The sequence below is a fragment of the Gordionus sp. m RMFG-2023 genome, chromosome 5 (genome assembly GCF_954871325.1).
Source record: "Gordionus sp. m RMFG-2023 chromosome 5, tfGorSpeb1-WG-v2, whole genome shotgun sequence".
In the NCBI taxonomy this organism is placed as follows: Eukaryota; Metazoa; Nematomorpha; class Gordioida; order Chordodea; family Parachordodidae; genus Gordionus; species Gordionus sp. m RMFG-2023.
In genome coordinates this window covers 3,700,930-3,726,542 of record NC_088779.1, presented here as the reverse complement: position 1 = coordinate 3,726,542, position 25,613 = coordinate 3,700,930, and the positions used below count along the sequence as shown (strand labels likewise).

General features: G+C 26.4%; 2 protein-coding genes and 1 long non-coding RNA gene across 3 annotated transcripts; all 3 read right to left on the bottom strand.

Annotated features, from left to right (window-relative positions):
* Window positions 1-124: 124 nt before the first annotated feature.
* Window positions 125-1,752, bottom strand: LOC135929823 (uncharacterized). Its single transcript, XM_065466549.1, has 2 exons — window positions 884-1,752; window positions 125-710 (listed from the first exon to the last, which is right to left on the bottom strand). The coding sequence occupies exons 1-2, from the start codon at window positions 1,750-1,752 to the stop codon at window positions 125-127; spliced, it is 1,455 nt and encodes a 484-aa protein (XP_065322621.1).
* A 2,819-nt stretch (window positions 1,753-4,571) lies between these two features.
* Window positions 4,572-5,393, bottom strand: LOC135930079 (uncharacterized). The gene is made up of 3 exons (XR_010572723.1): window positions 5,254-5,393; window positions 5,035-5,204; window positions 4,572-4,908 (listed from the first exon to the last, which is right to left on the bottom strand). It is a non-coding gene; the product is annotated as an uncharacterized LOC135930079 (long non-coding RNA).
* Window positions 5,394-18,396: 13,003 nt separating this feature from the next.
* Window positions 18,397-22,272, bottom strand: LOC135929997 (BTB/POZ domain-containing protein 6-like). The gene is made up of 5 exons (XM_065466754.1): window positions 22,183-22,272; window positions 21,963-22,111; window positions 21,685-21,910; window positions 21,281-21,639; window positions 18,397-18,645 (listed from the first exon to the last, which is right to left on the bottom strand). The coding sequence occupies exons 1-5, from the start codon at window positions 22,267-22,269 to the stop codon at window positions 18,459-18,461; spliced, it is 1,008 nt and encodes a 335-aa protein (XP_065322826.1). The 5' UTR covers window positions 22,270-22,272; the 3' UTR covers window positions 18,397-18,458.
* Window positions 22,273-25,613: the final 3,341 nt, after the last annotated feature.

Below are 25,613 nucleotides of genomic sequence, written 5' to 3'. Positions count from 1 at the left end.
AAAGATGGGGGATTTATGCATTCTGGCCTTTTCCAGAATGACCTTAAGTGCCATAGTCAACTCCGTAGTATTTCTGCCCTTCCTGCATTAGAAAGAAACTGTTAATGATTGGTTTAATCCTGACCTATATGATGTATGTGAACATTTTTAGTGTGACTGGAATCAATGCAATACCTCTGTAATCCTTAAGGCAGTTTGGGGACTTATTTTTAGGGAAGTTTAGTATAATTGATGGCATCCATTCGTCAGGAAACCTACCCGTATTCCAAATCTCCCTAAAGAGAGGAAGTAGTAAGCTGACACTTAGGTCTACCTCTATCTTCCAGAGTTCTGCAAAGATCCCATCAGCTCCAGCAGCTTTATGCATTTTTAGACCTTTGATGGCACCGACTATATCGGACTTGTTCAGATTCTGACTGGGTGATTGGAAGGGGTAGTCACATCTAGGTATAGGCCATCTCGTTCTGCAGAGGTTCATGTAGTGGTCTATCCATAAGTCTAATTGTTCCTTAGGGTCAGTTATAATCTTGTTGTTATTTAATTGTAGTCTTGGTAAAGGATTGGTTTTAAAGGTGGTGAGTAGTTTAAGAGATTGGAAGGCCTTATAAATATTATTATTATCAAAATTGAATTGGATAGAATTCGATAAGTTAGCAATAAACAGTCTTTTGTCAGCCCTTATGCGGTGAGTAATGTACCTCCTATGATGTCTTGCGAATTGGTGATGGGATATATTTGTTGTAAGATTCTTAATTATTTGTATTGTTGAAGGGGTGAGCCACTCTCTGCGCTTGGTGCGTGGTTTTAAGCATGATGTTATACTACCTAATAAATTCAGCTTAATGTCCTTCTAGGTCAGATTTGGGTTTATCATGCCATTTACTGTATTCCTCCATGATGTTTAATTAGAGACGAACTTTCTTTCACCTCTAAGTCATTTAGTTGTGCCAAGTCTTTTCTAACTATGTATTTTACAGTGGTGAGACTGTTCTGTCTAGTGTGGTTTGGGAAGATACTGTTGTTAATTTTGAGTTCACAACTCAGTGGATAATGGTCCGTAAAAAGTGTGAGGTTTAGTTTACTGATTACTCCGATGTCTCTCACCCACTTGAAGATCTTAGTGGAAATTACAAAGAAATCTATCTGTGAGGTAATGCCAAAGGAAGGACTCTTGTAAGTCATGATGTGATGAGTTGGATGATTGAAGAAAGTATTTCCAATTTTCATGTTGAAAAGCTCACAGATTTCTATTAACCTTTTACCGTTGGGGTTCGTACTTTGTATTAATGTGGCGTTTCTAAGGCAGGAAGAGTTCTTAGATTTACCTACCGAAGCATTGAAATTACCTGCTAGAATGATGCCATCCCGATGCGGTAGTTCCTTTAAGACATTCTCCAATTCCATATAGAAACCACTATCATTGTGAGGTGCGTATATATTAAACAAATGAACCCTTTTGTATCCTAAGTTTAGGGTAAGGCAGCATATTCGGCTGGAGATTGGGTTGAAGCATACGAATCTTATTGATTTATTATGTATCATAATCGCCACCCCAGCCCATACGTGTTCAGCATTTGAGCTGCAATATAAGGTGTAATCTAAGAGGTTCCTTACCTCAGTTACTTTAAGGTGGGTCTCCTGTAAAAGGAGGATATCGTAATGTTGGTCTTTCATGACTTTCCTAAGTATAGTTAGTTTATCATTCAGGGATCTTATATTTAAAGAGATTATTTTAATATTGTGGTCCTTCATTGAAAAATTTTATTAAAATTTAATTATGATTAGTGCCGTTTCTGTAAGGGAGAGAAGGGAAAAAAGGGAATAAGTAACATATGTATATATATTCATTTCAATTATGTCATTCTGATGTAAATATCTTTTAAAAGTGCCATTATACTTATTTGTGTGCTACCTACAAGATATATTTCGAGTAATTCCTTATCGGAGATAAGGTACCTACAGCGTCTACATGACAGAATTTTCACTGGATGCAAACCCCCTTCAAAAACCTTTACCTACCCCCCTAAAAGAAATTGCAGCCTTCGGCGGCGCTGTTTCACCATTCTTATTTCCATCTATTTAATTATAATGATACTCTTTTCAGAGAATTTATAAAGGATAACTTAAATTAATCTATCTCTACTACCAACTATCGATATTTTGTAAATATATAGGTTATTTTTTAGATAATTCAATTAAATCTCCATTATTTACAATGAATTCATTATTATAACATTATGAGCTTGCTGAAATATCTAAACAAGAAAGTTTTATTTAGAAAACAATGTGTATGATTGTTTGCAATATACAGATTTGGTCGATGAATTGTATTATAATAGTTCTATAATAAAATTATTAATTTTTACAGCAATAAATGTTGTCCTATTTCATTTCAAAATTTATCCTACCCCCATTAAAGCAGCCTACCCCCTACCCTACTCAAACAAAAATAGGATGCAAACTGTTACTACCCCTCCCGCTCATGTAGACGCTGGATGCCTAACTATCTATCTTTCATTTTTTGTGCTACTCATAAATATATTTTGGATGATATCCTTAGTATCAAATATTATAAAAGGGGAGGGCAGGGCCAACTAATCAGGTTATTATCTTATATTATAAGGTATTTAGAAAATATAAGCATTAGAGTGGAGATATTGATTTACTCGTTGTATGTTATATTTAAATAGTATGACGGGAAAAGGAAAAAAATTCTTAACCGGACTTTTGAAGAAATATATTAATAAACTTAATTTTTATTAGAATACAAGATATATATAAAAAAAAACCATCCATCAACTAACAGGTGGTACGGGTTTGGGACTTTGCTAGTTTTCAAGGTTAATAAGCAAAATTAATTATTTTATTTCTATAATTTATTTCAATTATTTTATTTCTAAAACAAAAAAAAAAGAAAAAAAAACAAATTTATTCGCTTTAAATTTAAAAAATGCCTATCTTAAAAACATAAATTCAAGAAAATGTGAGAGACTATCTAGTATAAACAACTGGAAATTTAAAAGTTTTATCCCTATTAAGAAGTTTGGGATGGAGTTATAGCCAAGGTAGGAGTTTAGGCACCAAACCTGTAACCCCTCTCCTATGGTTCCCCACCTCGGTGAAAAACAGTGTTTGGTTCTAACTATGTTGCTATCTAATTATAGTTGAGTGTTATACTCCCTAGCGTATAAGTTACCAGCTTAAAGTAAGGTTAATTATGAAATTTATTTAATCTTTTACCTATATCTTACAGAGAGTCCGCCTTGTAAGAATAGCAAATACACGAAGATAGATAAAGAATTAAGTAAGAATTGTTTAAAAAAAAATTCAATATATATATATGTATGGTAAATGCGTATAGTATATGATAATAGATTAAATGAGTATTTGAGTAAGTTCATATAATAATTTAGCAGAAAGAGATGAAAGGTTTTCGTTCCTAATTTCTTTCCTCTTCTCTCCTTATATCCCTTTTTTTTGGAAAATTATAAACTATATATATTTTTTTTAATTATTCCTTTATTATTTTTTCATAATGCGTTTTAAGATAGGAAAAAAAAAACTTCAGGCAGGTTCTCCTTCAGAAAAAAAATAAAATAGACTAACAATTAAATATTAATATACACATCAACAATTAGATTATGAACCAAGTGAGAAAAATTCCTCCAAAAAACGGAAATGAAGGAACATAATGTGAAATACAGAAGTAAAAATATGTTTCATACACAAAAACAAGGGAGGAATATAATGAGACAAAAAGAAAAAAATAAATTTTTCAACGAAAAGAAAATAATAAGACAAGAGAAAAACATATATATTACATGACAGGAAAAAAACAGAAAAACATAAATCACACCTAAAAAGAAAGATCATCGGTGCCTTGAAAGAAAAAAGTTATGCAAAAGAAAAAGAACTTCGGCTCATAAAAAAAAAAATATTTTATTAAACAAAAACATTTTCTAAAATTTAAAAAGAAAAGAAAAAAGTTATTCCTTATAATTACTTATTGAGAAAGTTTTAGGGGGGGAGCATGGGGAAGGATCATTATAACATATTCTTATCTTATCTTATCTCATCTAGCACGTTGGTCATGGACCTGCCCAAAATGAGCGAACGTGAATTACTATGGAGGCCATATCTTTCATAATAATTATGCCGATTTTTTTTTCTCAAGGATACCAACAAACCAGAGTTGTTAAACGCTATTTTTAAAAGTAGCGCGCTACCGCTTTCGCTATTTGTCAAAAAAAGTAGCGCGCTATTAGCTACTTTTTTTCAAAAGTAGCTTTAGCTACTTTTAAGCTACTTTTTATAAAAAAAAATTTAGGAACAAATGAAACAAATTTTTTTTATTTTTTTTTGCTTATAATGTAAATGTATAATAAAATAAAAATCAACATTTATAAATATAAAAATATAGTTAGTTTAGATTATAAAAAATAAGCAATATAAATAAATATTTATTTTAATTTGTTGCATTTTAATAATAATATCATTTCAATATTATCATCCCCAAGTCTAGAGCGACGATCAGTAAGTATAAGCTTTGCTTTACTAAATAATCTCTCGACACTAGCACTTGAGGGCAAGGGGGTATTTAATTTTATATATAAATTTTTAATATATGAAAAATTATCAAAAATATTCATTTCAATATTTTTTGATTGAAAAAAAAGATCAATTGGATTTTCTATTAAATCATCTTTAATTTCAAAAAAATTATTTGAGGATGTCTTCGTGGTAGATACTCGGCAATCTATGTTTGTTGGAGTAAGATTATTCAGCTTCGCCATTAGCCTATCGCGTTGATGTTTGGCATCATCGGAATTTATATATGGCCAGTTTAGTTTAAACTTTGGATGAACCATTGCCGCTAAGACATTGTCATCATTATATAAGTTTGGAAATCTAAAAGTTACAAAAATAGAGTATTTTAAATGTATCTTAATCATAAAATTTTATAATTTTTTTAGCTTTAAACATTAATTTAGAATAAATCTTCAGTCAAAACAAAACAATATAAATTTTATTTACCTTCTCTCAATGCCTTTTAACAGAGAGTCTACTAGGGGCTGGCATAAGATTAGATTATTCAATCTCTTTAATTTGGTATTTAGGATACTTAAAGTGGGAACATAATACCCCATCTCCATATTATCCTCACCTTCCAAAATTTCAAGGGAAACAGCAACATATTGCATAACCTAAAAAATTAAAATGATATGGAAATGAATCATTATTAATTAGAATTACTTCTGTATACTCTTTTATAAAAGTATGCTCTTCATCGTTAATATATTCAATTTCAACAAGATCACAGAGATAATTAATCTCTAATCTTCTTTCCTCCAGAAAAAAAGCGATTAGTTTTATTGCTTGGTATACAGAATTCCATCTTGTACGATTAGGGGTTAATAAATACCTCCCTAATTTTTTTTAAACATGTCAGAACTTTTAGGAGATTTGTTCTGCTTATTCCATAAAGTTTGACATTTATAAAATATCGATCTTGACACCCTTTTAAAATCTTCATCATTTAAAGCTCCTTCAGCATCTACTGTTGCTATCAAATTTAAATTATGACAGGAGCATCTATGATGGCTGGGTAACATTGTGGAGTTAGTTGAAGATCCTATAGAATATTGATTAGATTAACATGTATTATAAAATAATTTAAACCTTCTTCTAAGATCTCATTAATATCATTGGCATCAACACCTATTTCCTCCTCTTCCAATACATGTTGACTATCATTCTGTATCTCATCTTCAGCATTATCCTCACCAAATATTCTATATTCATATTAAATAGGACAAATTAAATTATTCATCCAATTTTTATAGAAATAAATGTCTAGTAATATTTATCAAAAATGGAGTGGAAAAATCATTTCTTAGTATTCTAAATTTTGAACCTCAGCAATTATAATGTAACTAAGCAAAAAATATTTTATCAAATGAATTCCCTGTACTGTGTATTATATTTTATATTTAATTATTTTAGCAAGTTCTTATTAAAGGAAATATTTATGCTACAATTGATATATAATATTAGATAATTTTAAAAAATTATAATAAGGTAGAATTTAACTTTATTAGTTACTTTTATTTATTTATGATATAAATAAAATTACATTACAGTATTTATTTACGGAATTTAATTAAAAATGCATTAAAGAAAATTGCTATGTAATTAACAATTAAATAATATAATGTTGTACATTATTTTCATATTTTTTATATATATAAATATAAAAAAAATATGAAAAAAGATTTAAATGATATTTATATTTATATACTATATATGATATTACAAATGCAAGAATTAATAAGTCATATTAGAAAATAAAACTAATTAAAAAATACATAAATATCACAAACAAGTAATGATAAATACTAATTAAAGATAATGAATAAAATAAAATTAGTATATTTTTTTAGAGATGCCATTTATCCATATACTCCTAATATAAGCTATATTTAAAACAACCTGCAAATTCTAATAAATCATTTGATTTAATTTTTTTTCTTATTTGCACATTTTTTACTCCCATTAAATATACTACTCTCCCTTCCCTGTTTAAGCTATTAATGGGCAAAAATTAATATTATTAATCCCTGGTTATTATGATCAAAAATTAATATTATTAATCCCTGGTTATTATGATTAATTCATCAATAAATAATTTATTAATTATTGCAAATATTCATTCTTATATGTGTATGCTATGTTCTTCACAAATAAATAATAAACTTTGTATTTTATAAACTATTCTAATTTAATTGGTAATGATAATTTAAAAGTATCTTGTATTTAAGTTACTCTAATTTAGTAAAAGATACAATAATCTTTTATCTTGTATCTTTTTGATTATTTGAAAAAGATACTATCTGTATCTAAGATTCATTTTTTTAAAAAGAATCTGTATCTGTATCTAGATTCTTTTTCTGGAGGACCTGCCCAACTCTGTCAATAACCATATCTTATTAAATGTTAGATTAGCTCAATGACACTGTACAATAAAAATTAATGAAATAATCCACCTCTCTTTTATATTTTATTAGTTAATTTCACTAATTTTATTTATAATTTGATATAAATTATGATAATCATAATATTACTAAAATATGTGTGTATTTAGTTAATAAAAATTCTATAAATAATGTGAAATATTAAAATACTAAATATTTTATAGATTAAATAATAACCCTTCCATTCTGATAAAAATCATAACTTAAAATAAATATTATAAATAAATTTGTAATATAACCTAAATGCCTTCAGGTAATTAGACCCATTATCAGTAACCATCTTGCAAACTTTATTATGAATCCTAAAAGACTTGTGGATGTTAATAATTTTATTTGCAAGTACGTCATATGTCTGGCATCCTATAATCCTTTTAAGGGCTAAGGCTACAGATCTTCTTTTTAAAGTTATAGGATCTAACCAATGGCCTGTGATTCCCAAATAAGCTCTGAAAATATTTAATCAGATCAATTTATAAATATAAATAAGTTTTTACCTTCTGTTATGTGTCCAACTATCTGCCGTGGTACATACATAAGATATACCTGATAACTCTACTATTAGGGCATCTTTCATCACTTTGAAGTTGTCGGCTATTTTATTCATAAGTGTCTGGCGACATAAAACTGTTGTGCCAGGGGATAAAGTTTTAATCATTATAGTAAATGATGGATTATCAACCAAAGACACTGGCTGAACTGTGTCAATAATAAAATCAAAAATAACTTTATCAGCCAATTTTTGTGAAATATTGGCATGTTTATTATCAGTTAATTTGGTTTGGATAGTATTTGTCTTTTTTAATGAAGATTCTCCTAGACCAAAATTTTTTATATGTTTCTCTATTTCCTTATAGCAATTGGCGTGAACAGTCTAATAAAATAAATAATATTATAATGTAAAACTAACAATTTACCTTTAGGTGTTTCTTCAGGTTATAGCTACTCGATTGATTTGATGATATATTTTTTTTACATTTTAAGCACAGGAATTTGAATCCAGATTTTGTTTTAATATTTATTTAAAAAATTTTTCAAATTTAGGGAATGGAAAAACGTTATTAGAGCTATTAAGTACATTATCTTCCATTGAATCTTCCATGTCTGAATCACTTTCAAGGATTTGGATATCCATGGACGATGCCATTTTAGATTATTAACACAGATTGAAAATATAAATTAAAAATTGAAAATATATTTAAATTTCAAAATTAAATAATAAATTATAATTAATTATGATATTATATTTAAATTTTCATGTTTATACTTACATTCATTATATTTTTTAAAAGTAGCGCGCTAAAAAATTAAATAATTTTAAAAAAAGTAGCGGCTATTAGCTATAGCTACCAAAAAAGATAGCGCGCTACTTTAACAACTCTGCAACAAACCCTGTAACCCAGATATAATTGTTAAGAGGTGTGGAACTCACCCAATCCTATAATAAAATTAGCATAAGGAATAGTTATGAGCATATTTAAAAAGAAAAAATAGAACTACTGTATCATCCATTACCAATTATTATTTTTTTTATTTATTTGTTTTTATTATTATTATAAAAATTATTTTTTATTGTTGGTTTTGAGCAAGGATCTTATTTGATAGGATTATTATATTTCATTTAGTTAATTTACGATTTGTTCCCAATTATTTAGTTAGAAGATATAATTATATTTAATTTTTATAATTATTTAGTTAAAAAATATCTATCTATTTAATCTACTAGACCTTAATTTTCATAATGTAATGTAATCTATTTAGAATTTTCTTACAATGTGAAATAATTTAATCCGCCTTTATTTACTATAACCCTATTCAATTAACTTCAACTCTTAGATATATATCAAAGTAATATATGAAATTGTATTTTTTAAATAATATAATAAATTTAACTTACTCATCTTAACTTGTTTATTTAGAATATATGGCTTTCTTTACACTAGTCTTTCATGTACATTCTCAGCAATTATTCGTCAAATGTTCCTATATAAGTCTTAGTACGATTTTGTAAGTTTTTCTATCCAACGAAGCACGTTTTATGAATTCCCAGGATAGATCTATTTCCGATAATGATCGATTTATTCTACCAAACCAACTATTTTTATAGGATAGGAAAGGTTTGAGAGATGACTCATCCAAAGGAGTAATAAAAAGGGCTTGATATACTAAGTTGTTTGGGGCTTGTCTGAGAAAGTGCCCTAATATTTCGATTTTTCTATATTCACATAGTCTATATATAGGGAGGATGTCGCATCTGGACCAAAGATTACAATTCGAAGTATTATAAGGATAGAATGTTTTGGTTATATACCTAAGACATTTGTTAACGAAAGTTTGCATCTTTTTACTTTCTTGTTTAGTATCTTTCCAGGTTTCTATACCATAGATTAAAGAGGGGAATATTAGAGTTTTAAATAATCGAATCTTTAAAGGAATTGATATTTGATTCGAACTCCATATTTTCATAAAAGATCTATATTTCAGTCTGCCTATATTTAATTTAAGTATTAAGTCTAGTTTAGTATTTCCTTTTCTATCCAGTATCACTCCTAGATATTTAAATTGTTGAACTTCTACTATTTTTCTCCCTTGTATCGTAAGATTCATTTTTGAAGGGGAGTATATTAATATCATCAACTTTGTTTTATCAATATTTATTTTTAAACCAAAAAAAATCCGCAGCTTGGATCACCATGTCCACTAGCAATTGGAGGTGTGATACAGAATCTCCTATAATGCAAAGATCATCAGCAAAAGCAAGAATATTAAATTTCGCAATAGGAGTCTGAGCCATATATTGTTTAGTCACTCTCTTTATGATATAATTTGTAATAAAATTAAAAAGAAGAGGAGAAAGGACACATCTCTGTTTCAAACCTATCTTAACTGGAATTTTTGTTGATTTATGACCAGCATGGATAATTTGGATCGAGTAATTATTATAGATATTTTTTAATATTTTTACCAAAGAATTTGGCGTATTAACTTCTTCTAAAGCTTTCCATAAACTATCTTGGATAATCAAAAGCTTTCCTAAAATCAAGAGCTATAATTATTAATTGTCTTTTCCGTATAATAGATTTCTCAATTTGTATCTTTAGGTTGAGAATAGCTTCAAGAGCATTATGTCCCTTCCTAAATGAAACTATTGAATCCCCATAATCTCGTTCTACAAAAGGTTTGAGGCGATTTAGAATAATGTTAGTGAAAATTTTATATATTATAGAATTCAGTGAAATTCCTCTCCAATCTTCTAGAGTTTTAGGGTACTTAGTTTTTGGAAAACTAATTAGGGTAGCCGATAGCCAATCACTAGGGCAGGTCCCTTCCTTCCATACTCTCGATATGATTGGGAATAGAATTTCGGCGGATAATATAGGGTCAATTTTTAAATATTCACTACGAATATTATATCCACGCGCCTTGTGATTTTTTAGTTTCTTTATTATACTTATTATTTCACTCTTATTAGGATCTATGATTCTATTTGTATTTGGGAATAAGGTAGAGAGGGAAGAATGTGTAGATAAAGATGTAATATTATGAGTAATATTATCTTGTGGGAGAATTTATTGCGGAGGCCAGAGGTTCGAAGAGGATGGACCATGATGAATGGAGGAAGCACCTTGGTTTGGTAAATGTAATAATTTTGATGGCGAGAGATTATAGGAAGAAGAATTTTGAACGGGAAGGCATAGATCGGAAGGACATTTAGGAGGGCCCTGGTATAATTATACCTGAGGAGGCCAGAAGTTTGAGGTAGATGGATTTTGGTCAATGAGAGATTCTAATATTAAGTTATTCGTAGAGTTAGACAAAAGATTTGAGATAGAAGAATTTTGAACGGGAAGGTATTGAGGGAGTCTAAGGTTTAACAGATTTGGAGGCCAAAAACTTGAGGTAGATGGATTTTGATAGATGGGAGATATTGCTATTTGGTTATTTGATGTAGAGGAGGGTTCATTACTATAACTATTAAAGACTTTAAAGTAATGTGAAACCCATATTTTCATTTGTATCTCTGGATCTGTAATTTCTTTTGAGTTGTGACTAAGTTTAAAAAATTGCTATTTTTTGAAAGAAGTGAAGGATTTCAGTAATTTGAAAGCTTTATATGAATCATTTGCACTGAACGAATTACTTATCTCTGTGGCGCGATCCTCAAGGAATTTCCTTTTATCTCTTCTGAGTTTATGACTTATATCGTTTAGGATATACATAGCTCTGTTTCTCCTATAATGACCACTCCCCACTAGATTTGAAATAAGATTTTTAGATTCTATTGAAATCCAGTCCGGATAATTCATCTTGGTGTAAGGAATTTGATGCCGCTTTAATGAAAATGTCACGGGTATTTTCATATAGTGTGTCGGAGGACAAGTTGTTAGTTAGATCGATAAATTTATGAGAATTATTTCTGATTTGTTTTATTATTCTGTTTTGATATAATGATCATTTAATGCTTCGATATCTAATTTGGGACGTTTCATAAGTGACTTTCCATTTCTTTTATTTCTCATATGCCATATCTTTGGGTCTATTACCATAGAGCAATCTATAATTTTATGGTCAGAGTTAAATAAGATCTGATGAGGAACTTTAATATTTTTAATCCAACTCATAGTCGACCTATTACAAATAAAATAGTCAATTTGAGACCAAGTATTATATGTTGGGCTAAAATATGTGTATATATCTCTTTTATCAGAATGTTCGTAGAAAGTATTAGCTATTCGAAAATCTAACTTATGACAGAGCTTTAATAGTAGTTTTCCTCTAACATCAGATTTAATATTCAGTGCTCCTGAACCAAGGGAAATATGATTATTTATATCGATTTTCCTACTTTCGCATTAAAATCACCAGCGATTAGTAAGTTTTCACGTTTCGGAAATTTATTTAGATATTCGTCAAGAAAAATGAAGAAGGGTTGTTTTTCAGTATAATTCACCGGTATATAAATATTTACAATATTTAGGGTTTTGCATCTCGTATTTATTTTTATATTACGCAACCTACTATTTACGCCCTCGAATTTTGAAATATAGCCCGATTGATTCCCTTTGACCGATATACAAACTCCATACCAGTTTTTCTCTGTTTCGCCCGAGTTAAAGAGGAGGTAGCCTTTGCAATTTAGTTTACAAGTATCTATCCAATGTGTTTCTTGTATACAAGCTATATCAAACTCTAGGGTGTCTAAAATTACTCTTAGTTGAGAAAATTTATTAGTATTCAAGGATCTAGCATTTAACGATATAACTCTTAGAGAACCAGAAAAATTGTTCATTGTAATGTTAGTAAATTTATTTAGTAATTAAAAAATTAGAAAAACAATTTTTAGTAACTAGATTAAAACAACTTTATACTATAGAATAAATTTATTTAAATGATTTATAAAACAAGATTTTGACAATATATATTATCAAGATTTCATTATATAAAATAGAGTTTTTCAATTTTTTTCGACAGCTTTATTACAACAATATAATAGAATTTTAGATTTCAGCAATATATATTATCAAGATTTCACTATATAATTCGATTTATCATAACAATTTTTTTGACAGCTTTATTACAACAATATAATATATTTTCAAGTTTTTTACACTATTTCGTCTATTAATATCAGTTTTAGATATTATTATTACAAGGATATATAATATCAAGTTTGAGACGGCTTTCAACAACATTAAATTTGAATAATAATAGAATTAAACCATAAATCATACGAGAGAAAAGAGTTTGTAAATCTATTGTGTATATAAAACTTGATAGAAGAAAGTAATTAATAATTCGAGAAAAGTTACGAGAATTTTGACGATAGACAAAAATAATTGTAATTTTAAAGTTTGACGATAGAAAAAATTATTTGAAATTCATACATAATAGTATTTAAATTTACAAAAGATAAAAAATAAAGAAAATAATAATATATATAAAAAACAAAACTATCCTCCGATTTATTTTGTTAAAATAATAAAATATATATAAAATAAAAACTATCATCCGATTTATTTTGTTAAAAGAAAAAACAAACTTTTATATTTAAAGAGAATAAATTTAACTGTAATGTAATGTAGACTACTTTCAACTATTCTATTTTTATAATAAGATCGAAAAATAAAATATAAGATTACTATTAATTCACGATAGAGAAAATATATCGGTAAAAAATTTAACAGCAACGTAATGCTACTTTCAACTATTTATTATATGATCGGAAAATAGAATATAAAATAGATTAATATTAATTCACTATGAAAATGTTCTGGTAATACTATTTTATGCGTTTAAAATAAAATGTAAGATTACTATTAATTCACGATAAAGAAAATATATCGGTAATAATTTAACAACAACGTAATGCTTCTTTCAACTATTTTACTAAAGGATAGAAAAATAAAATAGATTATTATTAATTCACGATAAAGAAAAATAATACTATTCAAAGCGTTTATAAGATAATCATCATGTTATTCAAAGAGTTTAAATAGTGATTATCAAAGCGTTTAAAAGATGATCATCATGTTATTCAAAGAGTTTAAAAGATGATCATCATATTATTCAAAGAGTTTAAATAGCGATTACTTTAACATAAATCAATTTTTTCATTAATTTTATTAAATATAAAAAATTGAGATTAAATTTATTTTTACTTAATATTATAAATGGAAAAAAAAAATTATCATTTACAACTCAAATTTTATTTTTAGTTATAAAATATAACAAATATATCTCCATAAGAGGGCGTTAAATGCATAAATATGGTAGAAAACCAGAATGATTATTAAATAGCGCTTTTTTTTAGTATTTGGGTGTAAATACATGTGGAAAAACTAAAAATTAAACAAAAAAATTATAGATTTCTTTGATACTTAATTTATGAGGAGGTTTAGAATCGTAAAATAATAGAAAACTGGTGAGGCACATATTGCTGGCGTTATTGATCAAAATCTCTTTTCGGTTTATAAACAATCGAATATTTAGTAAGTTGTCGGTTTTGAGCTCGGTCAATCACAATATTTTTATAAAAATTTTTAAGAAAAATGCTTACTTAACACATAAATCTATTAAAGGCGCAAAGTGCTCCTAACTTTCTATCCCCCCCCCCCCCTTCTACCTCATCTATTTATTAATCCATTTTTATTAACTAGAAAATGCTTTTTAATAATTTTTTTCTTTTGTAAAAAAAAATTTGTGGCTCTTAAAGTCGTAGTTTTAGTACATAATAAAAAATATCTTAAGATTAATATAAGGAATAATTTATAGGCGCCAGGCATGGGATTGGGAGTTACTGGTTATCCTTAGTATTTAATTAGATATTGCCAGTATCTTTTTTCCTTATTAAATGGATGATTGAAATATATATTTTTTTTATAAACCTTTTCTTTTCTTGATATTTAACTTCATAGTTTTTACAAATATATACATATTGTGTTGTTTATAATGTAACGAAATTGATTAATCCATAACTTGAAACATTTTTTTGTAAAGAAAACTAGTCGAAAGCAGAGTTGTTAAAGTAGCTCGCTATCTTTTTTGGTAGCTATAGCTAATAGCCGCTACTTTTTTTAAAATTATTTAATTTTTTAGCGCGCTACTTTTTTTAAAAGTGGCTAAGTAGCGCGCTACTTCGCTACTTTTAAAAAATATAATGAATGTAAGTATAAACATGAAATTTAAATATAATTTAATTATAATTTTTATAATTTATTATTTAATTTGGAAATTTAAATATATTTTCAATTTTTTCTGTGTTAATAATCTAAAATGGCATCGCCCATGGATATCCAAATTCTTAAAAGTGATTCAGACATGGGAGATTCAATGGAAGAAAATGTACTTAATAACTTTTATAACGATTTCCCATTCCCTAGATTTGAAAAAATTTTTTAAATAAATATTAAAACAAAATCTGGATTCAAATTCCTGTGCTTAAAATGTAAAAAAAATATATCATCAAATCAATCGAGTAGCTATAACCTGAAGAAACACCTAAAGGTAAATTGTTATTTTTACATTATAATATTATTTATTTTATTAGACTGTTCACGCCAATTGCTATAAGGAAATAGAGAAACATATAAAAAATTTTGGTATAGGAGAATCTTCATTCAAAAAGACAAATACTATCCAAACCAAATTAACTGATAATAAACATGCCAATATTTCACAAAAATTGGCTGATAAAGTAATTGTTGATTTTATTATTGACACAGTTCAGCCATTGTCCTTGGTTGATAATCCATCATTTACTATGATGATATTTTTATATAATATTTATTTTACATTTACATTATAAGCAAAAAAAAAATAAAAAAAATTTGTTTCATTTGTTTCTAATATTTTTTTAATAAAAAGTAGTTTAAAAGTAGCTAAAGCTACTTTTGGAAAAAAGTAGCTAATGTCGCGCTACTTTTTTTGACAAATAGCGAAAGCGGTAGCGGGCTACTTTTTTTTGCAAATAGCTATAGCGGTAGCGCGCTACTTTTAAAAATAGCGTTTAACAACTCTGGTCGAAAGATATATGAAAACTAATTTTACATTTTATTAATATTTATACAAAATAAATGTGTTTTTGCATATAAATTTAAATATTATCATCATAAAGTGTCTTATTTCATTATTTCACTTAAAGGATGTTTCTTGGGGGATCGTAAATTTTTTTAACATGTCGAGTATCTCGGTGTCCTCTAATAATTTGTGCTTACGAACCAATTCAATCATGTCTACTCGATTGAAATCCAAAATGTATGAAAGATAATCGGATTTTTTATAGGATAATTTACATAAAACGTTCTTTGAATCATCAGGAATCTTGCATTTGCGGCATTCTTTTTGTGCCCATTTAATAAGAAATTCTGAAATGATTTGTTTCGATGTTGATTTTCTATTAGGTAAGGACGTGATAAATTTTTTTATTAAATGGATAGGCGAGTTAAGGAAAACATCCGAATCAAATACATATTTTTCATTATTCAAAAGAATCAAAAATTAATATCTTATAAATCATTATATAAAATAAAATTTACAGAGAAATAACTAGAAGCATTGATTGCTGGGTGTATTGCTGTTGCTAAATATATTTTTAACGCATCTTTATTATCTACTCCATAATAACTCCTACAACTATTTATTTCTTTAATAAAATTGAGATATACCTTTGTTCTGCCTATAGCTTAATATTTAAAGTTCTTTCAAGTATTTTATTATCATTCATTATAATTTATATTTGTAGGGTTGGGAAAACCGAAAGCAGTTCAGGTTGAGAATAATATTCAAAAAAACATTACTTTATGAAAAAATTCATTCAAAATTAATTTTTGTTTATATATAGAAAATATTATTAAAAAAGTTATCAAAGTTTTCTTCATTATTCAGAATATCAAATAAATGTAATTCATAATAGTTTGTCCTATCTCCCACCTCTATTTAAAAATGGTACACATTAGCAATTACATGTAAATATCAAGTATAAATATTATAAATTTAAAAAATTGAAATTTAAAAAAATTAATCAATCAAGATATTTCTTCGTAGTTTTCATAATCATTTATAACTTGATAATCATTTTTGACTTGAATTTTCTTCCAGGGGTACAGTTTCAATTAGGGTAATCTTTTTTTTTTAAAAATAATTTTTTAGCGCTTTTCATACAATGAAAATGATATTGTTGTATTTCAAAACGCTTATTCATTTACTATAACCAGATTGCGTAAAGTTGCCCTTTAAATTTCAAGAACAAATTACCAAAAATATGTCCAATCCTAATAGATTCTAATAACCGAAATCATTTTTTTTAAAAAATATATATAACTAGTAACCTGCTTTGAAAAAGTTTTTTTAAAAAATTTTGAAACATTCAAAAATTATTCATGAAGTAAATTTTTTTTTTCAGGGATCCAAACCGAATTTTTAAACCAGTTTTAACCGTAATTATTTTCTTAACCCTAAAAGACAACTTTCAAAAATTTTGTCACCTGAACCTACAAAATGAGCTCTGAATCTGTTTGAGCTTTTTGAATTTGATATCCTGACTATTAAGTGTATTACTATTTTATTTATATCTTCAGCTAACCAGGATTAAGTGTAGTGTTGTTAAACCATCTAAATTTGGTTAACTGTAAAACGTATTAGCCAAGTTTATATTCTAAAAAAAATAGTCACTACCAGTAAGTTGAGGTTAAACTTAGACCTATAAGTCAATTTTTTTTAGCGGATAATCTTGACCAAGCCATATTGGAGTTGGACAAAGTTGGGTGATTTAACATCACTAATTTCAGCTAACCAGGATTATGTGTTCTCAGCCATAATAAATTTTTTCTCATTATAAATATAATTTAACATAATCTTGAAAATATTTGAAGGCTTGATAATTATTTTTTTTGGATATAATTTTTAAAAATGTGATTTTCTTTACAAAATTTTGATAAGTTTGTATGTGCCAAAAAATACAACCCTATCCTTAAAGGTTCGAACCAAAGCTATATAATTATTTTTCATGAACACTGGGTTAAAAAGGCACTTTTTAATTTTTAGAGCTAATTATTTCAAATTTGATTTTAAAAAAAATGAATTTTCATACAAACTATACCTACTTTATATTCATTTAGTATGAGATCATCATTAAAAAGATATCGATTCAAAACAATTTTTTTCTCACTTTTCATTAATTTTTATATTTGGTATTTTTTATCTTAAGATGGTACTTTTCAAAATTTAATGAAATTTATAGGATATAATCTACAAATGTATAGGTTGTCGAATACATTTAGTTCAGGGTTTCTTGCTTATATAAAAGATTTGCTTAGAACAATTTTAACTAACTCACTAATTTGGTGATAATATGTGAAGGACTGAAATGACAAACTTGGGAAGCAAGAATTACCAGGACCAAGATGCTAACATAGCTAATGATATAAACTGAAAGTTTTTGATAGATATTAAATATATAATTGTTGTTATTGAGATATATCTTTTCTGATTTATAGCTTATTATTTAAAGTGTAATACTTCATATATTTTATCATCATTGCTTATTATTTATATTTGTAGGGTTGGGAAAACCCAGTTCAGGTTGAGAAAAATACTCAAAAAACAATTCTTTATTGAAAAATTCACTCAAAATTAATTTTTGTATATATATATAGAAAATATTATATATAAAAAGTTATCAAAGTTTTCTTCATTATTCAGAATATCAAATAAATGTAATTCATAATAGTTCGTCTTATCTCCCATCTATATTTAAAAATGGTACACATAAGCAATTTACAGTTAAATATCAAGTATAAATATACAAATTTATGAAATTTACATTAATTTTTTAAAAAAAATTAATCAATCAAAATATTTCTTCGTAGTTTTCATAATCATTTATAACTTGATAATCATTTTTGACTTGAATTTTATTCCAGTGGTACAGTTTCAATTAGGGTAATCTTTTTTTTTAAAAAATAATTTTTTAGCGCTTTTCATACAATGAATGATTAGCTTTTCGTATGCTTGAACATTTTTATCTTTGTGCCACACGTAAACATAGAATAAATACATTACGAGCAAGCTAAAGGCTAAGATCAGGAAATCATTAGGCTTTTCTCTTCCGTCCCGTAGCCTATTTGAAATATTTTATATAATAATATTTGATATCAATAAAATAATTTCCTCAGTTTATTATTTAAAAAAAAAACTTTATTGTTTAAAGGGTAATTTGTTCATAAGTTTATTTAGTTTTTTATGCATTAATAAATATAACCTATATAATGTATTGACACTAATATCAATCTAGACCTCTGATAATTCATTCGTTCATTATTATAATGCAGTCAAAATGTGTATAAATTAAACTAAAGTAAGCCATTAGAGGCATTTAGATTGGCGTCTACTACAGCCAGAGGCTGAGCTAGGAATTTTCCTTAGAGGGGGTTCATACATATAAAAGCCTGGAGGGTGCCCCCCCCCAGCCCCCTTTAACGGGCCTTCATCCCTATTTATCATTTTAATTGTTGATAATAAACGGCATGAAAACCAGAAAAAAATAAATATTCATGCTATTTATTTGATATATAGTCACTTTTGAGACTTTTGAACGTATAATCTAAAAAAAATTTTTGCTCTAGTAGGAGGGGGTCCTAACCTGACCCCCCCCTTCCCGTAGCTTCACTACTGACAGCCAATCACAACTTCTGAATACACATATTTTTAAAAAATTAAAATTGAGTTTATGATACTATTAATGTAATATTATTAGTGATGTTAAGGTAACTAGTAACTGTAACTAGTTGTAATTTTTGAAATGTAACTGCCAAAAGTAACTAGTTACTTTTAAAGATATATTCCAATAATTAATTTTATTTTTAATATGTTGTGATAAATTAAATTTATTTTTTAAATTAAATTTATTAATTTAAAATTTTGTGAAAATGTCTGATTGTTATAATTTCCCGTTCAAATTGATTTTCTTTTCTTAAATTGTTACATTGCTGCTGGGTTTCATAATTTTTTAAGCAAATTCAAGTAATTTAATAAATTTTAATATTATATTTATTTACAAATGTAGCAAAATATATTTTTTTCCGCCAAGTAACAAGCATTGGAATCATATCATACGTAATAAAAAAAAATTTAAATTTAGTATAAGGAAAAACAAGGTCAGATTATTTTAGAATTTAATATTAAATTAATAATCATTATTTACAAGAACCAAGTCTAACAAAAATATCATGTTATAGGTTTAATAATCTTTATGATAATGACAACATCATTGCTGCAATTCTTCACCCTTTATTTAAAACTGACTGGCCTTGGATTAGGCAAGAAAGGAATAAAGCAAAAAAGGAGGAAATTTTAAATTTAATAAATACCTTAATACCTCAAAGTGAATATCAGACAAATGAAATGCTCAAAACCAACATCACTTGATGTAGTTGGATTTTTTGACCTAAAGCGCCAAAATATTCTGGATAATGAACTTATAGAAAACTTTATCAAATCTAATAACAACACTTTTTCTTTATATAACAATTTTCCAAAGTTAAAATTACTCTTTATTAAATATAATGTTGTTCTAACATCAAGTGCTCCCGTAGAGCGCTTGTTCAGTCTAGGTAAGTTCATTTTTGGAGATAAACGAGCACGTCTCCTAGATAATAACTTTGAAATTAATTTGTTGTTAAAAGCAAATAAACATTTATTAGATTCTAATTTTTATGAAAAAAAAATGTTTTTTTTTCAATGTAAATATATATTTTTATATTCGATGTAAATATTCAATTTTGCGATAGTTTTTTATATAAATAAATTGTATATTATTTTAAATAACTGATTATACTTTGTTTATCCTAATTTTTTTATATTAAATAAATGCATTCAATAAATAAATAATGCGCATATGAATGATGTATAAAGTAAGTAACTAGTTACTTTTGAAAATAACTGTAACTAATAACTAGTTACTTTTGTAAAAATGTACCTAGTAACTGTAACTAGTTATGTTTTTGCCAATGTAACTAGTAACTGTAACTAGTTATGTTTCAAAGGTAACTTTTAACATCACTAAATATTATAGGTTACCACTTAGAATAATAATCGTAATCATGCATAATAAATATGTCAAATTTTCGGTTTATAAACAATCGAATATTTAGTAAGTTGTCGGTTTTGAGCTCGGCATTAGGTCAATCACAATATGTTTAAAACAAATTTTAGAAAAATGCTTACTTAACACATAAATATATTAAAAGCTCAAGGTTCTCCCCCCCCCCACCTCAGTCATCTATTTAAATCCATTTTTATTAACTAGAAAATGCTTTTTAATAATTGTTTTATTTTGTAAAAAAAAAAAATTGATTCTTTCAAAGCCGTAGTTTTAGAACAAAATAAAAAATATCTTAAGATTTATATAAGGAATAATTTATAGGCGCCAGGCATGGGATTGAGAGTTACTGGTTATCCTTAGTATTTAATCAGATAATGCCAGTATCTTTTTTCCTTTTTAAATGGATGATTGAAATATCAATTTTTTTTATAAACCTTTTCTTTTCTCGATATTTAACTTCATCATTTTTCTAAATATATACATATTGTGTTATTTATAATGTAACAAAATTGATTAAACCATAACTAGAAATATTTTTTTGTAAAGAAAACTAGTCGAAAGATATATGAAAACGAATTTTACCTTTTATTAAGAATCATAATATATAGATTTAAATATTATCATCATAAAGTGATTTATTTCATAATTTTACTTAAAGGATGTTTCTTGGGGGATCGGAATTTTTTTTAACAAAATGTCGAGTATCTCGGTGTCCTCTAATAATTTGTGCTTACGAACCAATTGAATCACGTCTACTCGATCGTAATCCAAAATGGAGGAAATAAAATCGGAATTTTTATCGGATAGTTTACATAAAACGTTCTTTGAATCATCAGGAATCTGGCATTTGCGGCATTCATTTTTTACCCATTTAATAAAAAATTCGGACATTAGGAGTTTTGATGTCGATCTTCCATTAGGTAAGGATGTGATAAATTTTTGTATTAAATGGATAGGAGCGTTAAGGAAAGCATCCGAATCAAATACAAATCTTTCATTATTCAAAAGAATCTAAAAATTAGTATCTTATAAATCATTATATAAAATAAAATTTACAGAGAAATAACTAGAAGCATTGATTTCTGGGTATATAGCTGTTGCTAAATATACTTTTAACGCAATTTCACAATCTACTCTATAATAAGACCTAGATTCATTTATTTCTTTAATGCACATATAGATCAAATTCTTAAGCATATATTTTTTTGCACCATACAAGAGTTCTAACAGTGAGTCAATGTCGATAGAATTAATATTACAAACTTTATTGGTATATATATATCTTTTTTAGATATTGTTTTAGAAATAATTATATAATATTTATAAAAAATCACTTCAGGATTATTTCAAAAACACATTTCCTTAGATCTTCAACCTTTACACAATTATCTTTCAACTTCAAACTGCCATGGAACATGGTATAAAACATTTGACTTTTAAATGATAGAATAAATGAATGCGCGTGGATTATTTTTTCCTCCACCTATATAAAATAAGACAATGATATTCAATATAATTTGTTCTATATTAAGATAAAAAATATTATCATTTAACCTCAAATTTGACATCAGACATATACGATTTTAAAAATAAACTTTCTCCTATTGGCAAGTCTTTATCAAATAAATGAAAATTTTCCATTTCTAAATAATAAAAATAAATATTAAGATATAAGAAAAGTTTTAAATCATTTTTTTCCCAAAAGTTATCTATCCCACGATTAACATGAGTTGGCCAGTAAAATTGTCTTAAAAAATTAAATCGGGTTGAAACGGGTCTTAAAATACATACCGGGGCCGGTATGAATAGAAAATATATTTAAATTAAATCATTTATTCAGTTGGGGGGAGGGAGGGAAATCATAGAACGGAGATTTTAACATTCATTTTTGATTCTAAAAAGCTACAAGCGAAATACTTGTAGTACTCATTTAAAAAATATAATAAAATTGAGTCGTATCGTAAATGAAGAAAAAGATTTTCATTAAAATGTATTGAAGCAATGGAAGGGCATTTAGAGAAAATATCTATCGGTGGCATTATACGCTATGGCCAATAACATTGATTACGGCTGACTTCAATGTGTGCACGGGTCGAAACCGAACCTGAAACGAACCGCTAAATGCCTCGAACCAGTTCGAGGCTCATGATTTTATGCTTATAAAACAATGTGTAAGTTATTACTATATTAAAAAATTTTTAATTATATTAGAATTGTTTTAAAAATTATTATCAATCACATTTGATTGATAAGAGTCAGTCATAATTTTTATAAACTTTAGTATATTGTCATTTTTCAACATTTTTTAAATATTTTATGCTTATAAATAATGCCTAGAGAAAAATTAAATCCAATATATAAATTATTTATATATAGTATTATAAATGAAAAATCAAAATGTATATTACTGATTGTAGAATACCTATGAAAGGCCGTCATGGAGCAAATATTGAGCGTTTCATAAAAAGAAACCACCTTCTTGAAAACTTTAAAATTAACAAAATATCCCAAAAGCTTAATAAAATAAGAAAAAGTTTAAGATGTCATCAAACCAAAATAGGATAGAAGAAGCATTAAAAGAACAAACAACATCAGTAAAGCTAAATAAAAAAATAATCGATGTTTGAACTAAGTTTGTCACTTTAAATGGCAGACCTTTCAAATTAATCGGTGATAGTGGTTTTAAAAAAATTCTTGATCCTATGGTAGAAGGCATAGGTAATATTAAAATTAATTCTCAAAAAATTCATTCTTATGTTGCAGAATTAGCTTTAAGTATTCAACAAAATACTTAAAGAAATAAATGGCAAGTTGTCATCTTTAAAAATTGACTTTGCTACTCGTATAGACAGGTTCATTATTGGGATTAATCTTCAGTATAATCAAAAAGCTGAGAACACTAGCAATCATAAAAATTTATGAACGGCCCACTGCAGAAAATTTAAAACTCCTTTTAATAAAAATATTAAATGATTATGAAATCAAAACATCACAAATGGTCACTCTGACAACTGACAATGGGGCATATCTTATTAAGATGGTAAAATTATTTTTGAAGGATTGTGTCTGAAAATGATGAAGAACAAGTACAAATTGTCTGATATCATACTGGCAGTGCCGGCTACCTAAGTTAGTGTGGAAAGATGTTTTTTACCAATTAAATTTATACTATTTCCTTATAAATGTAATTTGAGTGAGACAAATCATGAAAATATATTCATTGTGTGGCTTAATAAAAAATTCTTAAGTAAATAAAGTTAAATATTGTTATATTAAAATAAATCATTGATTTATATTTGTTACATTTATAAATTAAATATTATTTTATAATATGAAATTAAAAAAAATGAAAGTTTCATGTGAGTGTTTTTATTTTGATGATAAAAAAAATATACTTCCCTATACAAAATACGAATATAGGTTTGAATATAAAAGTGTTCAAACCGGTTTTTTGAGGTTCGAACCTAACCTTGAACCGTTATTTTTATCCGAACCTGAACCGATATTCGTTTCGGTTTGGATCCCTGAATGCGTGTACACTTTAATAAATAAATAATCGGTCTAGGTTTTTAGCTTCATTTGGCCGGAGCAAAAAAAAATAGAGCCGAGCTTGAAAAATAAAATATACATTTAACACTGTAAAAATGGCTTTCGAAAACTGTGAAAACAAATTCAAACAACATTTATAAACTTATTTAACTAAATTATCAGGGTTTGACTAAACTGCAAATGTCAAGGTAAACTGCAAATGCTTATTAAGATTATTCTCTATTAATTTTAGTGAGATTCATTTTCCTATAATATAAATAACTTATAAAAAATTAAATTATTAGATATATTCAATAATAAAGGAAGATACATTATTAGTTGAATTTCCTTTTATCCATAATAAATGTTGTAATGTACACTTTTTTAATGTATATTTTATTTGATAAAGTGATTTATTTTAACAGATGTATTAATTTTTATGTAAATGACTGATGATATTTATTACATTAACGAAATTGTATTAGTTTTTCATTTTTTATAAACTTTTGATTTAATTTAATTTTATAATAAAAAAAATATAAAGAGAAAGTTAACAAAATTTTATCTCAGAGTATCGCCATCAGAGGCGATACTCTTATTCCAATAAAATACATACGTTAAATTAAATAAAATTTCAATAATTATATCTGAATCCCCATTAATTATAAAACGATGTAGATTCTTTTATTCAATTTATGAAAATTTGTTTATTCTTTTTATTCGATAAATAGGCGATACTCTTATTCCAATAAAATATATACGTTAAATTAAATAAAATTTCAATAATTATATCTGAATCCCCATTAATTATAAAACGATGTAGATTCTTTTATTCAATTTATGAAAATTTGTTTATTCTTTTTATTCGATAAATAGGCGATACTCTTATTCCAATAAAATATATACGTTAAATTAAATAAAATTTCAATAATTATATCTGAATCCCCATTAATTATAAAACGATGTAGATTCTTTTATTCAATTTATGAAAATTTGTTTATTCTTTTTATTCGATAAATAGGCGATACTCTTATTCCAATAAAATATATACGTTAAATTAAATAAAATTTCAATAATTATATCTGAATCCCCATTAATTATAAAACGATGTAGATTCTTTTATTCAATTTATGAATATTTGTTTATTCGATAAATAGTTTAAACCTTTAAAATAATTATAATTACATTTTAAATTTCAATAATATTAAATCCGCAAGTTGGCGTATTATTATTTTATAAAAAAAATTTATTCAAATTATTTTCTATTTTAATATATTTTAAAATCATTTTGTATTATTACTTAAAAAATAAGCTAAATTCCATTTATTATCTATCAAAAATTGATTCGAACAAATAGATTTTTATAAATTACAAATGATCACATTTTAATGGTTAAAGTAAGATAAATTAATATTTTTAAATAATTTTTGAATACTTGTTATTGATATTTTTCTTGA